Source organism: Equus quagga, chromosome 1, assembly GCF_021613505.1.
Source record: "Equus quagga isolate Etosha38 chromosome 1, UCLA_HA_Equagga_1.0, whole genome shotgun sequence".
Classification (NCBI taxonomy): domain Eukaryota; kingdom Metazoa; phylum Chordata; class Mammalia; order Perissodactyla; family Equidae; genus Equus; species Equus quagga.
The window spans coordinates 69454355-69482124 of record NC_060267.1 but is presented as its reverse complement, the minus strand read 5'-3'; the positions used below and the strand labels follow the sequence as shown (position 1 = coordinate 69482124).

General features: G+C 38.2%; 1 protein-coding gene across 3 annotated transcripts in view; it reads right to left on the bottom strand.

The window, feature by feature from the left end:
- FSD1L (fibronectin type III and SPRY domain containing 1 like) overlaps positions 1 to 26775 on the bottom strand; it is a 61772-nt gene extending 34997 nt beyond the window's left edge. For 2 of the 3 annotated variants that reach the window (XM_046645228.1, XM_046645237.1), the window contains exons 1-4: positions 26626 to 26775; positions 14030 to 14125; positions 11354 to 11485; positions 4461 to 4562 (exon numbers count right to left, since the gene is read on the bottom strand). In XM_046645228.1, the coding sequence (XP_046501184.1) occupies positions 4461 to 4562; positions 11354 to 11485; positions 14030 to 14125; positions 26626 to 26640 (345 nt within the window). In that variant the 5' untranslated portion in view covers positions 26641 to 26775. The remainder of the gene's footprint in view (positions 1 to 4460; positions 4563 to 11353; positions 11486 to 14029; positions 14126 to 26625) is intronic. The other variant, XM_046645244.1, reaches the window with a different exon arrangement.
- Positions 26776 to 27770: the final 995 nt, after the last annotated feature.

The following is a 27770-nucleotide window of genomic DNA, read 5'->3' as shown; positions in this document are numbered from 1 at the left end:
GAGGCCAAACTCCCTTAAATAAAATTGTACTACGAGTACAATGTAGGAATAATCACAAATGGTTCTTCATAATTACTAATTAAAGAAGTTAAACCACATCTCTCTCCCAGTCTCTCTCATTTTTAATCTGCAGTGAGTAAATAAAGGAACTATTTTCTTCTGTGAATTTATCAAGCACTTTGAAGGTAAAGATCTTATTGTTTCCATATTTCTTCTTAAGCCTCATTTCCTCTTTTACAGAAAGATGTTAGAAGCAAAGCATTCTAAAATAATTCTATTTATGGAGTAGCTAATTGAATAGTATTTTCTAAACACAGTTAAGATGGGAATAATAAAATAAAGAAATTTTAGATCTTGCTTACTGTACTCCATGAATCATTTACCCAAACAAAACAAATTTTGAGATTTCCAAATTTCTTCCCAATCAGCAGAAATTCTGAAACTAATCAGCAAAATATAAGGAGCATTAGACCAAGAGATCCGAGTTTCAGTCCATCACATTAAACAGCAAGTCACTTAACTCTTTTAGGACTCAGTTATCTCATCTATGGAATGATGGGCAGTAAGATATCTTTGAACCGTAAAATCCATCCTATGCTATCTTATTTGTAGATAATGACTTATTTAAATTATCTAAAATAAACATTTTGACAATCTAATTCTCTGAAACACAGGCTGGAACAAAGAAAGAGGCAGCAAGGGAAAACTTAGTTAAAATCAGAGCACTGATAAACAGCAACAAAAATAAGAATATATCTGTTTCTGAACGATAACTGCTGAGAGAAAAATATACTAACACTGTCAAAACAATGAATCTACCAAAAACTAGATGTCAAAATTGGCATTTGCCTGACAGGACTTATCTTTCTTTTGATTTGCAGTAAAGCCCAATAGAGTTCCTAGTAAAAATCTGAATGCCACACAACACTGAGAACCTTTTCAAGTTTTCTCTATGTGTTCACATTGTTTTATCTTTTTATACTTTAGATTTTCCTATTAGGTTTGGTTCAGACAATTTTGTAATATCTCCTTGAGACAATCTGAAAATGACTAAGAGGCAAGTTTTTAATACTTTCTCAATACTTTTTACAATATAAAATTGAGACTTCTACCTTCACCCCAAAAATAACATTAAGAAATAACTCAGGAAATGAAGGGTACTCAGTCACAGAGAGTGAAAAAGAGTTTCAAAATGCTATTTTCCTTTAGGCAAAAATACCAGCTTTCAAATGAAGAAAAAAAAACACTGCATACCGGTTGATTTATATACTAGACATTTTATATTTTCCATACATACATTTATCTGTTTATAAAAAGAACTACTTTTCAAAAAAACATGATCTTTTAAAAGTCTTCCAAAGCCACAATAAATAAGTTGAAATAAACTCTGAACACAGTACTACATCCATCTGCTCAATGACAAGTACATTTATATAATAGGAGACTACACCCAAAAATAAAATAGAGATGAAAAATTATAGTTTGAGTTATTCCTAACAAATATTTAGATTTGTTTTAAATTGCCTTCATAACTGAAATACTCATGCTTTGTTGAAGGTCCTCTCCTCTCCCAGCATTCCTGACTTCAGCCTACAGGAGTTTCTGCCAGCACTTCAGCTCCCTTGAAAATACTGAGTGAGTGTCCACTCCTCTCTCCTTATTTGCTCCTCCCAGCAGTCAGAGACTGATACTCACTGAACAATATTCCAATAGAGAGTTATTGAGAGTCAGAAGTGCAAAATACACAAAATCCATTCTCCCTTTTCATCTGTGATCAAATGCAGAAGACACTGTTCCCCTTTGACCTTACTCTGTGCTTTTTATTTCATTGTAGGCACCCATGGCCAGGTAACCATTCCTTCTCTCCTAGTCTGACAACTGGGTTATGTGTGGTTATGTATGGCAAAATTGTAATTGACTTGGAAACTGTCCCATAGACTCAGCTCTTTTCACAGAATTCAACTTCCAAATTCGGGGGGCAGGGAGAGAATAGGAATATTAATCTTGGCAAAGGATCTGAGCAGTGTTCTGAAGATCAGCTATTGTAGAGAACCCAGGTTTGGTGGAGTCTGGCGGTTCGTCCATCCAGAAATAAAGCTAATGATCCAGATCTCATATGCTGGGAATCTTTCTGCATATATTTACTATCAACCAAACTTCCGTTTAAAAAAAAAATTAGTGAAAGTATGTTCTAAAATCCTTTTCCATTTGTGCTGTTTGTACTTGTTTACTTTCATATTGCCTAATGCTGGTGAATAGCATAACTATATCTGATTTACTCACTTTAATATGGGACATTCACAAATAGTATACCTTAAAAGAATTTCTTTTTCCAAATATCTAACAATATACTGCTGGTCCAACAATTAATCTTCAAAGTCATCTTTCCCTTTTCCATCAGCAATCAGTGTCTGAGGCAAGCCTCTAGTCCACGCAGCTGGCTGGGAGAGTGAACTTACTTTTTGGACCTGGAATCAAACCATTATCTGGATACTGCTTGGATATACTAAGAAAATAATTGCAAGCAACTCTCAGTTAGGCATTTTTCTTGAACAATAAACTTAGATTTCTGGCTAGGAAACACTGACAAATAATCAATTTCACCACAAGTCCAAAGGGTTTAAGCTATTAAGCAGTACTGCAAAATGCTGGAAGATAAGACCAAAACAGTAAGAGAAGAAGAAAAGTGGCACACTAAGAAAATATACTTAAACTACAATGTGACTTATTTTATGAGAACCTTTCCAAGTTGCGATCAGCTGGGAACAAGTTCTAACAAAGCAGAAAACAAAGTTGCAAAGAATAAAGCAGGAGCAAGAGCAGAAGCCTCTCAGAGGAAGGAAGAGAAAGCCTGAAAATGTCAACGGAAGAGAAACTTGGGAGAAACAACTTTTACCAAGTTTTCCGAGCATCACTCTCTATTTAAATACAACTGGATTCAAGTTATTCTTGAGTACTCGTGTCCACATTTTATAGCTTTCCTGTCTTCTTCCTCGCTGTCAGGCTCTCAGCTGTTAATTCTTGCTGCTATGATTACGCCTGTCATTAACAGCTGCCCTACTCCACCAGAAGGGGAATCTAGTGACAACTAGGAAATGGAAAGAAAAAAACCTGAAAACTTAGTAGTACCATATACATATTAATAGTCAAGAGATTCTGAGAAACCATCATGAAGAGAGGACACTAACTCCTCCCCATGAACTCTATGACACTGATTCTGATGACTCAGACATCCGCTTTCTGCAGGTTTTTTGGCTGTTTCAGATATCTGAGGTTATCACATAAATGCCCTCTGAGGAACTGACATATCTAGACCTTTAAGGTACTTTAAAATATGATACATTTTCCTCATAATTCTTTATATAGTAAGTCCTACCAAGTGCAAAGACAAACTTCCTTACAACCCACCTCCAAATTCAAGAGTTCACTGGTTTATAGCAAAGAAACTTTTGTTTTGAATCATTTTGTTGAAAGGAATCAATTTTTAAAGTTCATTTACAAAATGAAGGGATATAAGCCAGCAAATGTTACCTTCTCAAGGAAGTTTTTTCCTACCTCAAGTTCACAGAAAAATCATAAAATGAAAACATAAGGTGGACACAAATGGATTATAAAGCCACCTTTCTAACACTAATGCAGCTCACTACATTGTCCACAAAGACCAAGAAAATAGTATCAAACTCAAATATTTCTTATCTTGATAAAATTACTACATAGTATATATTCTGATAATTATATGGCTTAATTTCCTGATCTTTTCACACCATTTTTTATATATTCTACATCCTTATTTTACATCAGAGTAGATCTGATTTGCTAAATTGGTAATCATTTAAAAACAACTCTACTTAAAATAAGAATTGGAATCTAGAATTCAGAGTCTCTTAAACACCAGGATCTAGATTAAAATATTACCAGTCTTCTTGCTTTACTGTTTATATTTTTATACCAAACATACCCCTTAAGTAAGGACCTACATTTTCACATTTTAATAAAATAATCAATTATTAAGTTATACAGCGGGACATTTAATAACAAATTCTAGTAGGTTACAGTACTCATATGCATCAAGTGATGATGTTTTCCCAATCAGCTCATAGAAAGGAATATAAAGCTAGATTTTTAAGAATGTTAATAGCAATATCAATCTTCTTTCTTTAGCCATGAAATGTTTATAATAAAGGTACAACTCTGCTAAAGCACACAAGTACCTTTAAAATAAATGACCAAAAGGGATGTAACTGAAAAAAGAGAATAACTTGATTCATCTGACATACTTCTAAGTGTTTGCTTTGGAAGAAATGAGAAGCTAGCATTTTACTTAACAGGAAATTCCAGGCCTTTTTTAGTACTGGAAATGACTGAAAAAATCCAAAATTAAAAGGGAAAACAGCAACTTTTTAACAAAACTTTCCTTTTTAAGTAGATCAGTTTAGCTTTTTGGGTAGTTTTTTTCATACCTTTGAAAATTCTTCAGGTTCCTTTATATCTAATGACCGTGTTGCAAATTCTAATAATTCTTCTGAGTTTTCCAGGGCATTATTACATTGACTAAGCTGACTCTATGAAAAAAATAATAAATCATTAAAATAAAATTTCCTATTGCCATCAAAATCTTAAATACACATCGTTATAATGAACTTAGAATTTTAATAGGAATAACTGAACAAGAACTTTTTAGAGAGTTATTGAAGCAAGGTAATCACTAGTCATAAATATAACAAATTTTTATTATCTTAATACATTGTACTTAACATCTTTCCATAATTTGTCCAAAATAGTTTAATTGCATACAAATAAAGATACATTAATCACTTAAAAACACAAAAGAAAATAAAGCAATTAAAAATAGCTGGGATCAAATTTACTTAAAAGATTCTTCTCAATCAGGGCAGTAAGGAAACTACCAACAATTTAAATTAAAATACCAAAATAATCCATCTGCAGACAACATCCTCTATCACGAAGAGTAAATTTCTTAATGATATTTAACTATTTAAGTTAAAGTTTACGAATCAAGTTACAGGTACATTCAGTTGAGCACAATCTTAGTACTCCACTTATAACATTACTTAAGTAATTCATACTAATAAATGCTAATTTATAGTTTCCAAAGCCAGATAACACAGGAATCACAAATCTAAGCGCCTAGATTTCAAAAAGAATAAAAAGGAACAAAGATGGTAACTGTATAGTACTGTGTTAACTTCACCTAACACCATCTTTCTTATTCAGTTCTCTCTCATACTATCATTTGTAGGTTTAAAACTTAGCCCAGTCATCTGAAAATATCGTCAGTGTTACCTTTAAACAAAGAAACAGACCAATTTCTAAGCTCTTAAATGTATCCAAGATTCTTATTCAGAATATTTATTAATATCTATTTCACATTCAAATCTACTTAGTTTTTCCTTAAGATCAGCACTAAAGATAAACTTCATTTTTTTGGTTTCTGATGTGTTCTATTTTACTCAGGAAAAGTAGAACAGTTCAACCATATTTTGAGTTAAAACAGGTTTTCATGTGTTATTCTAAGAACCTAACCACAATTTCATAAAAATACTGCTCCTCCTATGAGTAAATCTCTTATGAGTCCAAAAAAGAATTAACAAACCACTACCTGAAACATCCCATTTGTAGAAGAGCTTTATGAAAGGTTTAAGCAAAATCACTGAGAACAAAATGGTAGGTATAAATGATCACTAGGGCAGACTACATCAATGTAGTAGGAAAGTAAAAAGTACCAAGAAAAATAAAGAATATAGCTCAAGGAACTACGAAAGTGAAAGAGTCCAAGTGTGAGATAAAATAATATCTTATTCTAAGAAAATGCTGTTTATTTGAAGTCAAGAGGAAAAGCAAAAAAAGGGAGAGAAGGGTACAAAAGAATACAACTTAAAGACTACTAACTTAGTTATTCATAGTAATTACTAAAACACCTTAATGAAACAACATGCTACAGAGTTTGTGAACCCAAAGGAAGAACAGAGATGCTCTATTATCTCCAACTAGAGAAGGAAATGGCATCAGTGGCCAAGCTGTGATTCTTTTCACTATCTCATTTTTAAACTATCCCAAGAAAGCTTTATGGTTTGAATTACCATTAGGTTGATATCCCCATAGCTTTTCCTTTAAATCATAACACAAGAGCATCCACAAGAATGATCTTCACTAAACTTATGTTTCAACAATTTACAGTCTTATTTTACAACCTCAATATGACTTGATCTCCCCTAGATCATCATTTCTATAAAAAAAAACTGCCAAAATTTTTGCAGCATTGAGAAGGAGAGGTAAGTATTAAGAATTACAAAGGATAACAGATTGGAAGACAAAAAGAGGAAAAAAATAAAACAACCAGAATCACTGGGAAAAAATGAAGATCTGAAGTGATGATACAGGAAGGGAAGATGGTGCTAACATCCTTGAAGTCACCACTTCCGAACAGTGTTTAGAACTCTGCTTTTCCCATTTTCTGCAACATTGTGAATTCTTCATCAATAGTCAGCAGCTAAAGATAAATTTGATAGAATACCTCATCAAAAAATCAGAGTAAAGTCATCCCATTTTTGAAAAGCCCAAATGCAGTTTCAATGGAAGACTTCCATGAATCAGATCAGCTGAAAAAAAATTATGATGTCCATTACCATTGTAATTAAGATTCACAAAACCCAAAGTGGAGAAAGCTCATCTGAGACTATGAGAAAAAGAGTTATAAGAAACTTATATGACCCACTTAGGTATTATGGGGAATTTAATCAACAACTAGAAATATAAATTCAATAGCTTACAAGGGCAATAAATACAGCCTGCTCTAAGACGAGCACTGTGGATTTTACATGTACACACATATATCCAGCTCTGTATATGGCTCTCAGAAAACAAGTTCTGAGAGGTAATTATCATACTTCTTCTAGAAGTCTAAAGATATATTTTAAACCAAAAATCCACATTGGGTAGAGATTATTCAATTCTGCAAATCTCAAACGTCTTGAGTTAAAAAAGGACAACACTCCTAAAAACCAAAACCCACATGCCATGACGTGAATGACAGTAGATCTCTCCTCCAAATGAGCACTGACTTGGTTTCATGATGATTCTAAGGCTCTTCTGGACTTTTGATCTTGGATTATCTTAACAACTGAACTCCCCCTTACCTGAAATACTCTCTCTTCCCCTTATTAAATAAGACTTTCCTCCCTCAAAGTGCTTCAAATTAGTTTCTGAGCAACTGTTTCTTAACTCAATTCCCTTCGTGATCCCTCTGCATTATGTACAGTTGGATAGTGTTTACACTAACATTATTCTTAAATCAGTTATACCTTATACACATTTTTGCTTACTCTTATAAATTCTAATCTCTTTGGCAAAAGGATCTGACTTTCCTTTCTTTAGCATTTCTTGCAAATTATCCTCCATTAGGACGTGAAATCCATGAGCGCAGGAGCTGTTTTGCTCACTAATATATACCCAAAATCCAACACAGCAGTAATTCAATGAATGTATGAAATCCAGATACTGACAATGAAATATTATCACTGACTTACCCCATAAATTATGCTAACAAGAAACACTCTAAACTAGCTTCTCAAATATGAATTTTAAACATTAAAACATGGAACATTTTCAAGGTTTTTCAAATCCTTTTACAACTATAAACTATCTCTGGGGCAAGGATAACAAGACGTAATGAAGACAAAATAATTTTTAAAAATCCAATGATAATCATGATTTAAACTTCTAAAAATGCTTTTCTCAAGTCATTATTGTAAGAGCTTTGCTATCCAACGTACGTGAATTTTGAGGAGAGGGAGAAAGGGAGAATAGAGAAAAGAACCTAAGAGGAGCCAGTTAGTCAACTGCTGTTAATTAAAAGCTAGCAATATAATAAGATACATGAATAACATGGGACAAGTAGGAAGTATTTTTCTAAACAGAAATGGCAAAGTTCCTACTCTAAAGAAGGATGTTAACAACAGTTTAACTTTATCTAGCCAAGTGCAAGTTTTAAAAAATGTGTCTACTGGCTGCTTCTAGATTCCCCACTAAAAATGCCAGAAAAATAAACTGCATACACAGTAAGGCAGAATAGGTCCCAACGAAAAACAGGCACCAACCAAGTATTTAGAGCTTACAGGTCAGTGACAAGGAAAATAATATCAGCAACATCGGAACATCACTCACCCCAGGAATGGTTCAAGGTGGCAGATAAAAACTGACAAGGCACATTCAATTTGCATGAGATTTTTTTCACTTGATGGAAGGAGGGACAGGGAGGAGAAAAAATATGACTCATGGCCACTTTGGTGGCAGATTTAATATGTGGTATGGACTATGATGACAGAACTGTTGGCTGGTGAATGCAATGAAGATGAAGATAATTAGAGGTGCTCTGGCAGAGAAAAAGTATGAGGAGGAAGAAAGGGAAAGTTGGAGATTAAGAAACTGAATGCATAAAAGGTATTCCAAACTGGTGCTGTGAAGGAGGAGCTGGGTCCAAGACAGAAAAGAAATCTGGAGCCAGCCCTGGTGGCCTAGTGGTAAAGTTTGGCGCACTCAGCTTCAGCGGCCCAGGTTCTGTTCCCAGGCACAGAACCACATCACGCATCTATCAGTGGTTATACTGTGGTGGCAGCTCATATACAAAACAGAGGAAGAGTGGCAACAGTTGTTAGCTCAGGATGAATCTTCCTCAGCAAAAAAGAAAAGAAATCCATACAGGATGAGTTGTGGGTTAGATCTTCAGAAGATGCTGAGTTTTCTTATTCAATCTTATTTTTTAAATGAAAGAATTTATTTACTGAAATTTATGGATACTTCATGACTACTTATCTTTAAATGATTTAAGTAATACAACCCCCACCTCCTAAATAAAAACAACAAATCTCAACGTGGGGAGTATGTGTAGACTTGAAAAGGTATCTGACCCTTGGAAATTGCGTGTACAGCGTGTGTGTAAGAGAGAAAGAGAACATTTGTATTCTCTCATATCTTTCAGATTCTCAAAGATATCTGTGACCAAAATCAACACCCCAAAATCAGTTGCATCTCTATACACCAACAATGAACAATCCAAGAAGGAAACTAAGAAAACAACCCCATTTACAATGGCACCAAGAAGAATGGAACACTTTGGAGTAAACTTAACCAAGGAGGTAAAAGACCTATAAACTGAACATGCAAAACACTGCTGGAAGAAATTAAAGAACACACGACTAAATGGAAAGACAAACCACGATCATGGATGGGAAGACTTAATATTGTTAAAATGTCCATTCCATCCAAAACAATCTACAATCCAATGCAATCCCTATCAAAATCTCAACAGCATTTTTTGAAGAAATAGGAAAAACAACATTCTAAAATTCACATGGAATCTCAAGAGATCCCGAATTGCCAAAACAATCTTGAAAAAGAACAACAAATTTGGAGACCACACTCACACTTCCTGATTTTAAAACATATTACAAAGCCATAATCAAAACAGTGTGGCACTGGCATAAAGACAGACACAAAGACCAACGGAACAGAATAGGGAGAAATAAACCCTCCCATACATGGTCAAATGATCTTTGACAACAGTGCCAAACCACACAATGGGGAAACTACAAAATCTTCAATAAATGGCACTGGGAAAACTGGATATCCACATGCAAAAGAATGAATTTGGACCCTTAACTGACACTATATATAAAAATTAACTCTAAATGGATTAAAGACCTAAAGATAAGCCCTAAAGCTATAAAACTGCTAGAAGAAAACATAGGGGAAAAGCTTCATGACACTGCACTTGGCAATGATCTCTTGGATACGACACCAAAAGCCCAGGCAAAAAAGCAAAAATAGACAAATGAGACTATATTAAACTTAAAAACTTCTCCACATTAAATGAAACAACAGAGTGAAAAGACAACCTATGGAATGGGAGAAAATAATTGCAAATCATATATGTGACAAGGGGTTAATATCCAGAGTATATAAAAAACCCCTACAATTCAACAACAAAAACAAGTAACCGAATTAAAAAATGGACTAAAGGTCTGAATAGACGTTTTTCTCCAAAGAAGATATATAAACAACCAACCAGTATACAAAAAAAATGCTCAATATCACTATTCACTAGAGAAATGCAAATCAAAACTACAGTGAGCTATCACCTCACATCCATTAAGATGGCCACTATCAAAAACACAGAAAGTATGGGCAAAATGGGTGAAGGTGGTCAAAAGGTACAAACTTCCAGTTATAAAATAAATAAGTCCTGGGGAATGTAATGTACAGTACAGTGACTACAGTTAATAATACCATACTGTATATCTGAAAGTTGTGAAGAGAGTGGATCTTAAAAGCTCTCATAAGAAAAATAAAATTCGTAACTATGTGTGGTGATAAATCTCAGCTAGACTTATTGTGGTGACCATTTCTCAAAATATAAAAATATTAAATCATTATGTTGTATATCTGAAACTAATATAATGTTATATGTCAATTATATCTCAATTAAAATAATAATAATAAAAATAGAAAGTAGCAAGTGTTTGTGAGGATGTGGAGAAGTCGAAACACTTGTGTGCTGCTGGTGGGAATGTAATATGGTGCAGCAGCTTTGGAAAACAGTATGCAAGTTCCTTAACAAACTAAAAATAGAATTACCCTATTAACCAGCAATCCCACTTCTGGGTATATATCCAGAAGAACTGAAAAAAGGATCTCAAAGAGCTATTTGCACACCCATGTTCATTGCAGCATTATTCACAATATTCAAGAGGTGGAAACAACCCAAATGTCCATAGACAGATGAATGGATAAAGAAAATGTGGTGCATACATAGAGTAGAATATTATTCGGCCATAAAAAAGAAGAAAATCCTGGCACATGCTACAAGATGGACAAACCCTGAAGATATTTACCCTGAGAGTAACATAAGCCAGTCACAAAAGGGAAAAATATCGTATGATTCCGCTCATTTGAGATATCTAGAGTATTCGAAATCATTGAAATAGAAAATACAATGGTGGGTGCCCGGTGGTGGGGGGAGGGGCAAATGAGGAGATGTTGTTCGATGGGTATACAGTTTGTTTTGCAAGATGAAAAAGTTCTAGAGATCTGTTACACAACAACGTAAATACAGCTAACACTACTGAACTGTACATTTAAAAACGGTTAAGAGTGTAAATATTCTATTTTTTATCACAATTAAAAAGGAAGATCTCTATCACCAAAACAAAGTTAAGAATCATTATTCTACAAAATAAAAGTACAGTTATACACAGAAACACAAATTTTTGCTTTCAATAAATCAAGCATTAAATAGACTAAAATTATTCATATTTAAATAGTTCCATGATCTCACCTGTAACTCTTGTGACTTACGAGCTTGTTCCTGCTTGATACTGTTAACCATGCTTTCTTTCACCTCATCCAATATGGAGTATAAACTGTCAAATTCTTCATCTAACTCTGAAAGTATGTTAGAAGAATTTTCCTGTTTAATAAGCAAACAAAATAAAACAATGATTTTACCAAAGAGCTGTCAAACATTAAGAAACTAGGAGATATACTTATCAAAGAAGAGAATAATTCATATTATAAACTACCTCAGCATTCCAACATAAAAATAACAAAATTCTAATATTTGACATAAGGTTAAAATCAGATAAATCTAAGAAGCTCGCTGCGACTGTTGATAGTACTATTTCAGCTATGCTATGCGTTGGCACCTTTTATGGACTAGCCCATACTCTCTTCACCTTTTAAAATGCTGTTTCCCCAGGACAGTGTGAAAGGTTGTTTTAAGGTTGCGAACTCTGTCCTGACCTTCAGGCTCTAAGGCACACCCCAGGCCAGTGGTTCTAAACCTTTGTTGTGCATCAGAATCAACAGTGAAGCGTTTCAATAAAATATTCCAGAGATTTCGATTCCATAACTCTGAGGAACAGTTTGGGAATATGGGGATAGGGCTGATTTTGTGTAAATTTTTAAATCTTTCAGTTTGTCTAAAACACTACATTTACGTAAGATAAACAGAACTTAAAAGACTAAGCAATTCCTCACTGGATCCTAAGAGAGTTATCAGTGAATTTTAGTGCTAGAAGGAACCTCAGAAATCATCTACTGGCTAGAATTTGTAGTCAAACTCCTAAATTTTATGAAGTAAAATACAGATAAACGATGTGCCCAAAACCACACAACTAGTTACTATGGCAGAATCAATAAAGCATTTCAAGTCTGTTGACTTCCCAAAGTTCCTCAATGCCTTATTAAGCAAGATACTATCCCAGCAAGAAATAAAATATCTGTGAAATTTCTAGATAAAGCAATATCCATACTTGTGGCAATCATAAGATAGAAGAAACTATCTTAAGGAATTTTTCAACTTACATGAATCAGTCAATTAAGCAAATTGACACTGGTAAAGAGAACTAATATGAGTAATCTACTGTAATATAACCCAAACTTTTGCATATAATGTTCATAAGAAACAGACATCATCTCACTGGAGTCAAACCAAAAGTGGTGTCAACAATCTTACTAGTTTATCTGGCAGTAAGAACAAGCTGTGCAAGAAGAAAGGCTCCGTCTGGAAGGCAGAAGACCTAAGTCAAATCCCACACTGACCACGCAGTAAGAGTGACCTCGGACAAGCCACTTAAACTCTGGACCTCAGTTGCTCACCTGTAAAAAGGAGGTGAACTACTCTTTCCCCCTCAATAACCAATTGGCACATTCTTACAGTCTCTTGCCCACTACCTCTTATGTCCCCATCTTCAGTGACAAGGGTATAACTTAATTCCCCCTCTATTTTTTTCTGGATTCTAAGGTAGAGTTCTAATAATTTGTCTATCAGAAAAATAGTTTGAGTCCGCGCGCTCCGCTGCGGCGGCCCAGGGTTCGGATCCTGGGCACGGACATGGCACTGCTCGTCAGGCCACGTTGAGGAGGTATCCCACAACCCACAACTAGAAGGACCTGCAACTAAGATATACAACTGTGTACGGGGGGTTTGGGGAGATAAAGCAGAAAAAAAAAAAAAAGATTGGCAACAGTTGTTAGCCCAGGTGCCAATCTTTAAAAAAAAAAAAAGAAAGAAAGAAAAATAGCTCTCTCCTAAGGGCTCTTTGTCAAGACGTCAAATGTGATGATTCTCTTGTCCATAGATCAGAAGTGTTAGAACCGCTAGCTTTGCTTATTTAACGAAAGCAGATTCGTGTATTCAACAAATTTTCCAATAAAACAGTTCGAGAAAGACAGTTCAAGTGGTGACAATCACAATAAACTAACTTCAATTGCAGCAAATTCAGAAGTAAAGTAAATACAAGACCTTATGCATAAAGTTTAAAAGGCCAAGAACCAGGCAATTACTTATGTTAAAACAAACAAAACCACAGGGAACGATTCGCTGCATACAAGTATCTTACAAATCTATGTTTATTTCACAAAGAAATAATCCGTAAGTTCATCAAGGCACATTCAAAGGGAAGTACCCCCAGATGATCTTAAGGCCCCTTCCACAATCAACATGTGATGATTTACACTTGGGCCATCTGCCCAAACCTGAGGCCATTTCCTTACACACTCCTCTCTCTCCTCATTGGACACTTCACCATTTACTTCTATGTTTTACTTTTATCTAGTTCTACAAGCAGATCTCTTACCGTCTACATTTTCCTTCTACTATTTACTGTAAAAGAAATGTTTAGCTTTCCAGTACTTTTGAAAGGTACAATTTTCTCTTAATTGGGATCAGAAAAGACAAACATAAAATGGAAAGGGACAAAAGTGAGAATTATAATATTCCCTAGCAACTACTAGTCCAGTTTTCTTTTCCATTACTATTTGATCCTTCCATGGAGAATGCAGGAATAGCAAAGAAAGCATTTTTATTTATCTGCCATTTAAAAACCCTGCTCTCACCTCCATTAGTTTATAATCTAATCAATCATAATTGATGGAGTATATTTATACTTCTGATTTGACCCAACAATCATTTTTTGTGACAAATTTACACAAACTTTAAAAAGATTCATACCTGAACTCCTTTTAGTGTTTGATTTAGTGTATCAATAAAGTTCTGAATTTCATCATTTTTACTTGCCAAAGTTGAAATGATCCTTTGCAGAGCTTCCTAGGATTAAAAAAAAATTAAATATTACAATATTTTAATAAAAGAGAATTGTAATTTCACAACAATTCTCTAAGCAAACCCTTTATGTAAGAGTCTATTATATAATAAATAGGAGCAATGGAAAGCTTCCCATTGTTCAAAATTTCCAAAGGCCTATAATTACAAAAGATGGAATAGGTATTTGCACTGTTTTAAATTCTCTTATTCTTAGTACAACTTAATCATCATCATACCTTTCACACTGAAGATGATCAAATATTGTTTAATATCAACAGTATTATTTTAGGTCATAAGGCCATGGCAAAGGAAGAGAACTAAATCTTTAAACCTTGCAAAAACAAAAACAAAAGGAAGCCTCTACCACAGCCTCGGGATATGAGGAATAAAAGCAGAGAGACACTGAAATTTCACATTTTATTCATTTATGAAAATGAAACACATTTTAGAAATATGAAAGATAAATTTGTAGCTAAAATTACAACACGCATTGCAATATTTACAGATGCTATAGAACCACAACAAAGCAAGGAATTTTAGTAGCAAATACCTCAGACTTTTTGATAATGCTTCCTATTTAAGTAAAATGGTTATTTCATTTCCTCATACTCTCTAGTTCACTGCTGCCCAATAAAATTTTCTACTATGATGGAAATGTCCTATATATGTGCTGTCCAATATGGTGTCACTAGCCACATGAAGTCAATGAGCTCTTGAAATGTGGACAGAGCAACTGAGGAACTAATTTATTATTTTTTACTTTAATTAATTTCATTTTTTATGACCACACGTGGAAGTGCTGTCATGTTGGGCAGCACAGGTCTAGCTGTTTAATAAATCTTCATGGGTAGTAACAAGGAAATTCAAACAAGATACTTCCATTCTCAGTAAAAAGGAAATTTAAGTACTTTACCTTTTAACTTCCCCAAAAGCACAAGCCTTGTTTCTGTAAGCACCTCAAGAATAAATATTCTAATTTTGTGTGATAAAGGTTCTCCTCAAAATAAAATCAGATATTGATAAAAGGCTATATATAAAGAGCTCAGGAAATAATCTGATAAAAAGGTAACACTTTTTATATAAATGTTCATAAAGCATTATTGCAGTTAAACATTAAAAATAATTACAACAGTCCTATTTAATTCTCACAACAATCCCTGGAGATAAGCAGGTGTCATCACCATCCTCGGGGCTGCCTAGGGCTCTCCACTGTATTCACTTACCTGCACTATTTCTTCCCACCTTCACTGCCGGTGGCACGTTAGTATAGCACCACAATAAAGTTATGCTATGAGAGAAGACTGACACCAAGAGTTAGCCGCTTATCCTGTCGGTAGTTCTCCCAGAAACAGATGCACCAACATATGAATACAAAGATGACCAAGAGAACGGCAGAACGGAGCCAGGACTTGAGGGAAGGGGGGCACAAGACTGGTATGGTAGTACAGAGATGGAGAAAAGGAGGCCAGAGGACTTGAGTCTTCTGAGTATTCATCCAAGAAGGCTCTATGTATATGTAAAAACTACACAATGGAACAGTTAAAAACGGTTCTGCACGGGGGCTGGCCCGGTGGCACAGCGGTTAAGTTCCCACGTTCTGCTTCTCAGCGGCCTGGGGTTTGCCGGTTCGGATCCCCGGTGTGGACATGGCACCGCTTGGCATGCCATGCTGTGGTAGGCGTCCCACGTATAAAGTAGAGGAAGATGGGCACGATGTTAGCTCAGGGCCAGGATTCCTCAGCAAAAAAAGATGAGGACTGGCAGTAGTTAGCTCAGGGCTAAACTTCCTCAAAAAAAAAAAAAAAACGGTTCTGCACAATCCTCAGACTGCATATAGTAAGCTTCAATTCAGACTGGGCTCTTTCTGGTTAATGGACTGTACCTGCCTCCCCATCCATCCTTCCTAATGGCAGAGTTACATCCTTATTGTACAGATAAGAAAATGGAGATTCAACCAGTTGCCCCAAGTTGACCCTGCTAGTAAGATAAATATGATGCTCAGTCTGTCTTTACCACTTTAGAATACTGTCTCTAAATCTAACCAATTTGCCCGTCATATAAAATACTCATACAATAAATTATATATTCTTTTTGAAATGTGGTTTGCTAGGGGGCCGGCCCAGTGACACAGCGGTTAAGTGTGCACGTTCCACTTCGGCATCCCAGGGTTCGCCAGTTCAGATCCCAGGTGTGGACATGGCACCGCTTGGCAAGCCATGCTGTAGTAGGCATCCCACATATAAAATAGAGGAAGATAGGCAAGGATGTTAGCTCAGGGCCAGTCTTCCTCAGCAAAAAAGAGGAGGATTGGCAGCAGATGTTAGCTGAGGGCTAATCTTCCTCAAAAAAAAAAAAAGTAAAAGAAACAGATAAAATTAATTTTAATATTTTACTTAACCCAACTGTTGCAAAATATTATCATTTCAACATGTAATCAATATTTAGCAATTATTGAGTCCCTTCCTTCTCTCCTTCTTTCCTTTCTTTTTGGTACTAAGTCTTCAAAATCTAGTGTGCCTTTTACACTTATAGCACATCTCAATTCAAATTGGTCACATTTCCACTGCTCAATAACCACATGTGGCTAGAAGCTACCATACTGGACAACACAACCTTAGAAGCCTATACCATCCAAATAGTCAATATATTTCAAAAAGTGGTGATAGGGCAAACACTCTATATTGATCTGCTTAATTTGCAATTAATAACAACCTAAAAGCTTTCTGAAATTCTTCTTGGAATACCAGAATTTCTATATGTGCTTATGTTATGCCAGATTCTTGAAATATAATAGCTATATGTGGATACAATCTTAGAATGTTACAATCAAGTTTCTTTACCAGAATTTCACCAATTTCTCAGTTTTTATTTATGTAAATATTACCACTAGAAATGGAAAGGTAATATTATAATATCACCACCTCTCAAAAGGAAAAAAAATCGGAGCATAAGCAGCACTCCTTTGGGATCCCCCTAATACTTATAACAAAGGGAGAAATACAATCTTCTCTCCCGTAAAACCTACACTGCTTATTGTTTTCAGTTAGAAAAGACTCTCTGGGGATCACACAGAGTACAAACGTCCATGCCAAGGTTGACATGTGACAAAAACAAGACTGCACCTGAGGACAGCTGACGTGTAAGTCATACAAACTCAAAGAATCATCAGGATAATGCCATCCTTTGTGAATGGTACTGTTCTATACCTCCAAGATATAATACCCTTAGATTACAGTTAATCTTGCCTTTACCATTCCCCCTTAATTCATTCAAAATTCTGCTATCACCAGAGAATGAAAAGTGACTCTTCTCAACTTGTATTGGCCCAAGAAGTATTAACAGCAATACTTCTGAAAAGAAACCCCACAATCTCTGTGTTAAAGCTTTTGGGGGAACGGTATTCTACATGAATTACCTAAGGCTTTAAAAGTACTATACTCCCCCAGAAAGTGGTTGGGAAGGAAAGGTCTTTAAAGGCTGATAGACTATTTCTGGGAAAGATCACTTCATTCTTTGAAGAGAGAATACTCTATGGCTCACACTTTTAATTTACCTGGGAGTTCTAGTAAAGCATGAGGGTCCATCACGGAACACCTAGATAAAGGCTCCATGTCCTAAGAAAGGCAGCCTTCCTTACTGCCAAAGTAACAAAGACTGAAGGCTGAGGGAGATTCCCAGGGAGGTGCTACTCCAATCCCTAGGGGAGGAGAGCTTCAGAGCCTTTGCTGTAACAAGCACCACTGAGATGCTGGAAGGATGGACAAGCCAGCTGCAGAGGGCTGTGGAGCCTCAGAATTTAGGTCACCTATATTTTCACAGCTACCAAATGCATCAGTAAACATGGCTGCAGAAGAGCAATCATCCAGACGAGTAACTGTCAGAACCCAAAGTAACCAATATGACCTTGGTAGCTAATGCAGATAAAGTGCTGCTTCTACCCTAAGCTATTCTCAGCTTAGAACAAAAAAAGGGCAGTATCCTGAAAGTGTCCCAAAGGCAGGCTGCTGAGACGAGGACTCCAGAAGCTCTGAAGCCACTTGCCCTTTACTCTGTTGTTGTGGAGAGGATAAGCAATTGCAAAAGAGTGTAATCAAGGGCTCACATGGAGTATGCTACTACAATGGGGGGGTCATCAGGGAGGGCTGAGAAGTAAATCACGAAGGGGACTAGGGCTTCAAGAATTCTGGACCTCACAAGGACATGGACTGGCTAGATCCAGGGTGGAAATGGCATGAAGACAGAAAGAACTAAGGAGCTTGGAGCTCCATAGAACTGGAAAACAAATTACAAGGGACCAAAATATTTAAGACAAACTACCACCAACACCAAAACTTATAAAAACTAAAGGATTAGGATTATATGAGCTGAGTTCTGAAACTTCAACCTAGCTTGTGTATGTGACATAAGGCTAAAGTCTTCTCTAGGTGGTGGGAGTCAGGGAAGAGGTGTCTTCAGGGATAGTGTGAGCCTAACACAGGAGGTATGCAAGGGGAGGCTGGTTGAATAGGTACCAAATTCAGCAGAATTTTTTAAAAGTGTTTTCTAAATACGGTAGGCAACATGCCAGCGCAGGTAATCTATATACTCTGTATTCTGAAACTTAGAGAAAGAGGCAGAAAAGAATTAAAAGATAACATAATGCATTAAATTTTCTACCCCACTCTACCCCGGCAGGGCCTCCAAATCAATAGCTGCTATAAGGAAGACATAAGTAATTGATAAAGATGAAGAGGAAACGCAAAGCTAAAAATCTCAATGAATGTGATATAAGCTGCACACAAACAGCACCATTAGATACAGTGGCTCTCCTCTGAGCTCCAGACCATTTAACCCAACCGCTCACCTGAAATCCCCAACTACATGTCTCACAAGCACTCCAAAACTCAACACATCATGATGTCCCCCTCTAAACCCAAGCCAGTGTTCTCTCTTTGCAAATGGCACCAGCAGCTGCAAAACCAGAAACATGGGCCATCATCATATCCTCTCCTCATTTTTGTTCTGCATGCAGTCATCAAGTTCTGTAGATTTTACCCCTAAATAGTGCTACAATCACTACCACTGTCTTAGTACAAGTCAATAGCATATCTCAATTTATGCTCTTGCAAAACTTCTTAACTGGCCTCTGATCCATTCTCTCTCTCCAATAATTAGTTCTCTACACTGCAGCTCGGGGATATGATAGCATCACTCTTCCTGCTTACTAATCTTCAACGGCTTCACACTGGTCCTTAGATAAAATTGAAAATCTTTTAACACTACCTGTTAACATGACCTTTCATAATCTGTAAGACCCTGAATGATCTTCTCATTACCTACTTCCCCTGCTTCAATTCACACAGACTTCCTCTCTCTTGCTGTATTCCAGCTGCAGCAGCCTGCTCTAAGTTTCTCTTATATGCCTTGCTTCTCACATTTATCAGTTCCTCTACCTGTAACCACTGTTCTAAAACATATACAAAATGTATTGTTATAGAATAAGTCCATTGTGATATATATTTGCCTCATTTCTTTTATTATCAAAACCTGACGGTGAAGGAGGGCAAAGACAACTTTCATCTGCTCCGTGAGATTCTATCAACCTGAAAGGGTCTCAGATTTCATCTCAGATCTCAAGTTTCCCATTACCTTCCAAACACTGATGGATAAAGTGATAGACAGACATAGACAGATAAGGCCATATAAATTATTTGAAGCTTATCTACATCAGATAATTGTATTTTACAAGACTTAAGGTGGCCAAGACTAAAAGTTCTAGATGATATAGGTCCAAAGATATGCTTTGACAAAATTCTGCTGGATCACAGTAAAATATATAGCAAACAGGTGTTCAGAGGAAGTGTGCACAGGCAATGTCAGCCATTAACCCTTGGTCATGCACAACAGTTACTACGACCTCAGAAAAACCTACTGTTTCAGGATTAAGCCTCTCAATTACTCGACTATGAAATCAGGCTAAAGTAACTGCTATTCTAACAAGAAGAATTGTTTTATACACCCCAGCCAAGGATGACTGCAATCATTCCCATGGAATGGATCAAAGTAATCTGGGATATACAAGGCATGAGGTACCCTCTTCAAAGGAGCATAGCTTAAAGTTATGCTTATAGTCATGATAAATTATGTGATATAAAAGCAAAATCAACAGACTTTGAACAAAATAATAATAACCCTTTTATACTTCTAAGGGTCAAGCCCTATCTTAAGCTCTTCACATTTATTAATTCATCTAATCCTCTCAAGAATCCTATGAGGTAGGATACTATAATTATCCCCGTTTTCCCAATGCAGAAGCTGAGGTATAGAGAGGTTAAGAAGCTTGCCCAGGATCTCAGAGCTAATATGTGGCAGAGCCAGGATTCAAATTAAGGCAGTCTGACTCGTGAGTCTGTGCTCTTAACTATTACACTGTACTACCTGAAAGATCAGCGGTTCACGAAAAGGAGGTCAGAACATCCAAGGGCACCAAAAGGACTATGATTTTACTTCAAGATTGAAAAAAACCGGAACTGATCAACAGGTGGTAACACGTACCACCCTGTCAGACAGAAGGGCTACAGAAAGAGCCATTCTTACTACAGGCATATCATCTCCTAAGTGTGAGAACATGATGACTTTCACCATTTGAAATGGTATGGTTCTACTGGTTTTAGCTTAACATACGTTAAGACGACAAATTTAAATGTGTCTTAATTCTGCTCTATCCAACAAAAAACTCTGCCAACTTGGGCTACTTAACTGGAAACTATCCAGTGCAAAATTGTGATGCAGAAACTTCCTGCTCTTATAACCAGTGGCAGAAAGCCATTAACCCCAAGTTTATATGCTACTCTGAATCCGAGGGCACCAATAACCAAGTGGTCATAACTAAAGAAACACTCTGACATAAGGGTTTCCCACCAGTGTCTACTCAGACCAGGAGAAGATTTCTGATTCAAATGCTACATTAGTTTTCCAGACATTTGAGATACACAAATCTAGAATCACTGCACATATCACTAATGAATCTACAATTTAAGGGAGTCAGAGTATTATTACAGCCTTTTCAGTTAGTATTCATTAAGCACTTTCTAGGTATTGTACTAAGCTGTTAATATCTTTTCAATCACCACAATAGATTTTTTAAGAGTAGTATTTGTCTTTGTATTTTACCGGTGAAGAAAGGTAAGGTTAGAGAAGTTAGGAACCTTTCTAGGTCACACAGCTATCAAGCGGCAGCTGCAATTTAAACTCAGGAAGCTGCCTCCAGAGCCTGTCCTTTCACACTGCCCTAGGCTGCATACACTGCTGGGGACTTGACAGAACAATCACAGGGTTCCTACAACCAGAGCAAAGAGATCAATGAAACCAGCCGACAATGTTCCTGGAAAATACCCTAAAGCCACCAGGAAGCTTGCCACCCGCATCAATCCAGACCACAGACTTCTCCTTTGAATTAGGTAACAAGAGTTGAAATCCAAAAGCTCTGTCTAGCTAATAAACTAGACAACCAGAATCTTACCAGTTGATCATACCTACGGCAACACAAACAAGAGTACTGTGCTCACATGTGATGCAAGAAGCTGGAAAAGGAGAACGAAACATTGTTGCAGAGTTGAGGAATACAAGCAGAAACAGCTAACTGGTAGAAAGCTACGCCCTCTCTAACAGTGAAACGGTTAGGAATGCCACCCGTATACAGATGCAACCAAGGTGAACCACAGAAAAAAAATCCAATGAAAGACCTGGTGGGGAATAATTGCCTTTCAACCCTGAGCCCAGGTGTAAGATATGAGGGCAGAAGACAAGGTATCCTCCCATCTAGGATCTGAGGAAACAGCGTGTCAGAGGCTGAAGAAGGCTTATCCACGTTCAGGGACCTTTGAACTTGCTGTTCCATCCACTGAAGTATAAGAAGCTTGTATTTAGCCAAGGAAACCAGAGGTCCCACCATCTAATTAAGGGAGGGGGAGTGGAGATGGGGGTACTCTCAGGGACTGCTAGCAGCAGTACAAAATGACACAAATGCCTTCTGAAGGGCAACTTGGCAATATACATCAAAAAATTTTCAAAAGTAAAAAATGAAGTATCTGTATTTAAATACAGTGATCATGATTAGGTCAGTATGGTCCTTTGAAGAGGGCATCTCATGCCTTGTACATTCCAGATTACCTAGATCCATTCCATGTGAATGACTGCGCTGGTGCTTGGCTGGGATGTATGAAACCCCACTTATACTTTCCTGTTCACAGCTCTAAAGATTTTATTTTTCCTTTTTCTCCCCAAAACCCCCCGGTATATAGCTGCACATTTTCAGTTGTAGGCCCTTTTAGTTGTGGCATGTGGGATGCCGCCTCAGCATGGCCTGATGAGCGGTGCCATGCCCGCACCCAGGATCCAAACCAGCAACACCCCAGGCCGCCAAAGCAGAGCGCACGAACTTAACCACTTGGCCAAGGCGCCAGCCCCCACAGCTCTACTTTAGAAAGCTAAGACTCCCCCTCAAAAAAGAAAAAGAGCTGGAGAGAGGGGAGATATATATACTACAGAAAAATAACGACTTGATTTGGGGCAGCAAGCGACTAAATTCCAGGGTTTTACCCAAATCATATTCTATATTTTCTACCAATTATTTTCACTAGACTTAACTAGCTTCTTTAAAAAAAAACTGGGTGTTTATTCCTGTTAACATCTTAAGTTTTAATTATCTTTATATACCACCATTTAAAGGCAAAGGATTCAGGCCAGAAGGGTGATAATGAAAAAAACTTAGGCTGTGAAGAAAGACCTGGTTTGAATGCAGACTACCATTTGCTAGCTGTGTGACTCTGAGAAAGTCACTTAACCTCTCTGAGTTTCATTTGCCATACCTGTGCAACAGGAATAAGCTACTGTGAGAGTTTAAAGCAGTCTAACACAATCTTGGAGGCAGAACAGGACTCAAACTTCATTTCTCTTTCCTTTCCTGAGGAAACAATATTTTTTTTACTGAGAAGAATGAGTACTTTTGGAACATGAGACAGTTGGTTGGGTGTCTGGAGGTCTTTGAACTGGTAGGGTATGAGATGAAGGGAAAGGATAGCAAACCCCTGGGTAGAGGAGAAAACCGAAATAAGGAAACCAACGTAGACATACTATTTGCTGCTGGTTGTCACGCTTTAATACTTCCCTACTCAGTTCCATCTCCCCAATCTAGGTGTGTCCAGTCTCGTCCAGTCAAGCCTCACTTGACTACCACTACCCCTTTCCAAGTAAAAAATAAAGAAAAGCAGGAAAAAGTGGGGAAAAGGAAACAACTGACAACATATGCTCTCCGTGACATCCTTCCTCTGGGATCCCTTCCCCCTCTCTCTCCACGTTATTATTCCTACAGCATGTATCTTTCCTAGAAACGCAACCCCTCTGAATGTGAATGATCTCCTGCACAAAAAACTTAACTCCATCAAATTCTAAGTGCCAAGATTCCAGAAAGGTGTAAATGTCTTATTTGTTTCAATGGTTTCTTTGAATATACACATTTCATCAGGTAAAGAAACCTTTGAGATTTTATCTTAAAACCACTTAAGGACATAATCAAAAGGTCTGGGTATCAAACAAAGCCACCTATCCATAACACATCCTGCCCACAAAAGCGACCCAGAAACTCCATATAAACAAACTCCCTCTGTTTATTTCTAGAACATAATACTGTGGTCTTCTGTATCCAACAGGACGCCTTACATACCCAAGGCAATGATGTTTTCTTCCTCTGCTCAAACAGAGCATCTGTTGCTAACACAACACTGAAGTCCAAGTTATTTTCACAGACAAAAAAGCAGCTGGTCAAGCTAATCCACTTGCTGACTAGCCACCATCAAGCTTCTGTAAGACTGTCCAGCTAACTTAACCTCCATTGTCAGATTGCATGAGTCAGAACTTTCAATCCTCTTTCAATTAGGATTTAACAACTCTCCTTTGGCATCACCATTTGAAATCATTTATTAAAAAGGTAAAAACAGAATACATACTTTAAAATGTAAGGACAAAGGTAAAAAATGGCTAGACTGGATTAGAAAAATAGTTACACAAATTATCAACAAAAACAGTTATTTTGAAGTCGGGGTTATGAAATTAATAACAACAGCTAACAGTACTTACGTGTGCTAGGCACCAAGTGATTTTTAAAAATTAACACAATCCTCACGATAACCCTTTGAGATTAAGTACAATTATTATCTCTGTTTTATAGACAAGGAAATAGAGAGACACAGCAAATTATCCAAGTTCTTTCAGCTCATAAACAGGACTGGAGACGAGGTTCCAGAACTATCCTCTTAGTAATTTAAAGTCCAAATCCCAATGCTTTACAAACAGGTACATATTCAAGCCATGTCATCCTTTGCCACTTGCAGTACCTAACCATTTTCCTTACACTGACTAAGGTACCATCCCTGCTACTATTGTCATTGTAACATTATGTAGCAGGAAAGAAAAATCATGCCACAGGTATACAACTTACTGTCTTATTTAAAGAGAAATAAATATCCCGTTTAGTTCCTTATTAGTTGAGGTATATAATTGATTCTGCAGTAATTTATGAGAAAAGGACGCTCAAATTCAGAGCACTAAATTGGTCATAAGCATTAACACCAGATACTCATTTTAAGCTATAAAACAAAACGCTTTTTTATTAGAAATATTATTTGATACCACCAACAAAATTCAACAGATTTTCTAATATTGAAAAGTTGATTCTCAAAGTTATCACAAATTAAGATACATTAGTATCAATAGGAAAGAACAGCTAATTTCTTGCTACCTCTAGGGAAACTGCACACGGTAGGTGTAGGGACTCGAATGTATCATTTAGAATAAGACCAAATAAGTTCAGATCTTAGCCTTATGGCCACTGGTATGACTTGCAGGAGTCACAACCTCCAAACTTGAGTCCTCATTAAAGTGAGGGACAATGCACACCCTGGCAAAACAAGATAATCTATATTAAAATACTTTTTTCAATTACATTTTACAGCGCACAGAGTATTTTTGCACTTATTCTTTTTGAAAACTTTAAAATGCTGCATAAGTTTTCGTAATGAATTATTTTACCTGACTTTGACAACAACCCTATATAAAACAGTCTTACTTCCACTGCATAGATGAGGAAACAGATTAATCACAGTTAAGTGATCTGCGCCATATCACAGAGCTAGTAAATAGCAGTATGGAAACCAAGTCTCTGGACTTGAAGTCTCTGCCCTGAACGAAGGTCCACTCAGATATCTTATGATTTTTACCTAAAAAGTTAAATAAGCTGTAAAATGTTTTACAAATTTAGGAAGACATGTTTTAAACATATATTCAAAACACACAAAATGTAATTTTTTAAGTGTCTTACTGTTATCCAGCCCACCAACCCCATAAGCCATTAACCACAGCCCTGCTCCCAATAGTCATGGAAATAAAAATTGAGTATACCCAATCAGTTTCAAGATGCACACATACAATGAAATCACGTGCACTTTTGCTAAATACTATAATAGTCAAGGCTTAGCACATCTTTACACTATTCTCTCATGCCCCCAGGGCTCCTCAAGGAGGTTAATCCAGGCAAAATTACAGAAAACATTATTCTAATAAGTCTTTCCAGGGCTTTCTATCTAATAATAGAAAAGAATGGCCTCTTGGATATGCCCTTGCTTTCCCCTGCTCCATTATTAATAACCCTCGTGTTTCTTTCCTATACAGTACTATATTTCAATTACCATAATCTAACAAAGAGAACAGGGTAGTCGATTTCTACATACGGATTATGACTGAACATTAGTAACTCACTTCTAATTGTATTCAAAACATTGACTACGTCCTCTATTTTTTTCTTAATTGAAACGGCTAGTTCTGTATATCGTCTCCTTAACTTGTTCATAAAGTATAAAACATGCCACAACAGCCGCTAAGGTAACGGACCAGCAACAGTGAACTGATCGAAGAGGGTGGGACCGCTGCCCCGACAACCGGCGGTCTTTTCCCTCAATTCAACCGACACTCAACACTGGGACCTGCTTAAGAACTAGTCACGAGGGGGCGGGGGGCGGTACTAGGGAGGCTGGGTTCTACAGAAGCACGTATTGTGGCAAGAGGAGAACGACTGGGTGGAGGCAAGAGTATCAGCACGGAGACCCCGTGTGCCTCGCGTCCCTCATCTGCTGGGGAGGGATAAACCCTCGCTAGCACGCTGGGAGGATGCAAGAACCAAAGGAGGCCTGGAGCGCTGCAGAAAAGGACTGCCGAAAATATGGGACGGCTCCTATCTGCCCTCAGGAGCCAGAGCGCCGGACCAGGTGCGCGGCAGAGGCCAGCCTGGGTCACCGGGCGTGGTCCCCGCAGTCCTGCGGGCGCCGCTGCGCTCCCGCCGGGGCCGGGGGACCTCGCCTTCCACCACCACCGCCGCCGCCACTGCCCCGCGCGCCCCCCGCCCACCCGGCCGGGCGCCCCGCCCACCCTCCGCCGGGCCTGGGTGGCCCCGGCCCCCTGGCCCCGCTTACTTTCTGCGAGTCCATGGCCAGAGGCTAAGGCCGCTGGGCCCGAGAGCGGGTCGCAGAACCGTGCGAGGAGACGGAGGGGATGGGACACGCCAAGACCGCTCCCCGCGGCCGCAGGTCTTGCCGGCCGCCGCCGCCCCAGCCCCAGCCCGCACCGGCGCCGCCCGGCCCCGCCCCGTCCGCGCCCAGCCCGCGCGCGCCGCCGTCGCGCCGCGGTTGCCAGGGTGAAAGGGCGGCCCGCAGCAGGGAGGGGGCGAGGAGCGCCCGCGCCTGCGCGCTGCCGCCGGCCGGAGCGGGGAGGGTGTGTTAGGTCCCGGAGGGAGTGACTAACAGAGAGTGCTCCCCCCTAGGTCCTGCGGGTCCTTGGAAGGCGCCTCTCCTTCCTTCCCCCATCCTTTTTCCTCCAGCGTGCGCGATCGCTGCAGGCCTTGGAATGGACCATTGGGCATCCCGCAGCCAGGCCGGTGGGGAGGCCACGGGAAGGGCAGCTCTGGCCCTGGAGACAGATCAGCCCGCTCTCCATCCTGCGGGTATCTGAAGCAGCTCCCTACGCTGGCCTTGGAGGAGCAGCCAGGCCAGACCAGGCCCAGCTGTCCACTGTGAAGGAAAGGGCTGGAATGGGAATGTGGTGGAAACATGGGAAAGGCCTGCAGGACCGTGGCAGAAACATGGGTAGACTGTGGAACCTGGTAGACTTTTCCTAGAGAACCCCCCGGACACCTTGCAACCTGTGATTTTGAGCAAGTTACTCTCCTTGAGCCTGTTTCATATTCGGTAAAAAAAAGAGAAATCATGCTGACTTTGCAGAGCATCGTGAGGATTAAATAACATATTTGAAGTGCCCAGTACATCCTTAATGCTCAGTAAGTTATAGTTATTGGTGGGGAGCTAGGACCTGCTCAGTCTGAACTGAGGGGACCTTGAGGACTGTAGAAAGCTTGGGAAGGTAGGCTTGGAAATGTGCTTCCCCGAGCAGACAGGCTTCATCCTCCATTCCAATGTCCCTGGAAAGGCTCGGAAAAGTTCACCTGGGCACTCCTTTCTAAGGAGGGAACAAAAGAGAAAGATACATTGAGTACCTATTAGGTATAGCTCTACGAACGGAAAATTCAGCAGTGACAAGGCCCTGCTCTCACTTGGAGAGCTTG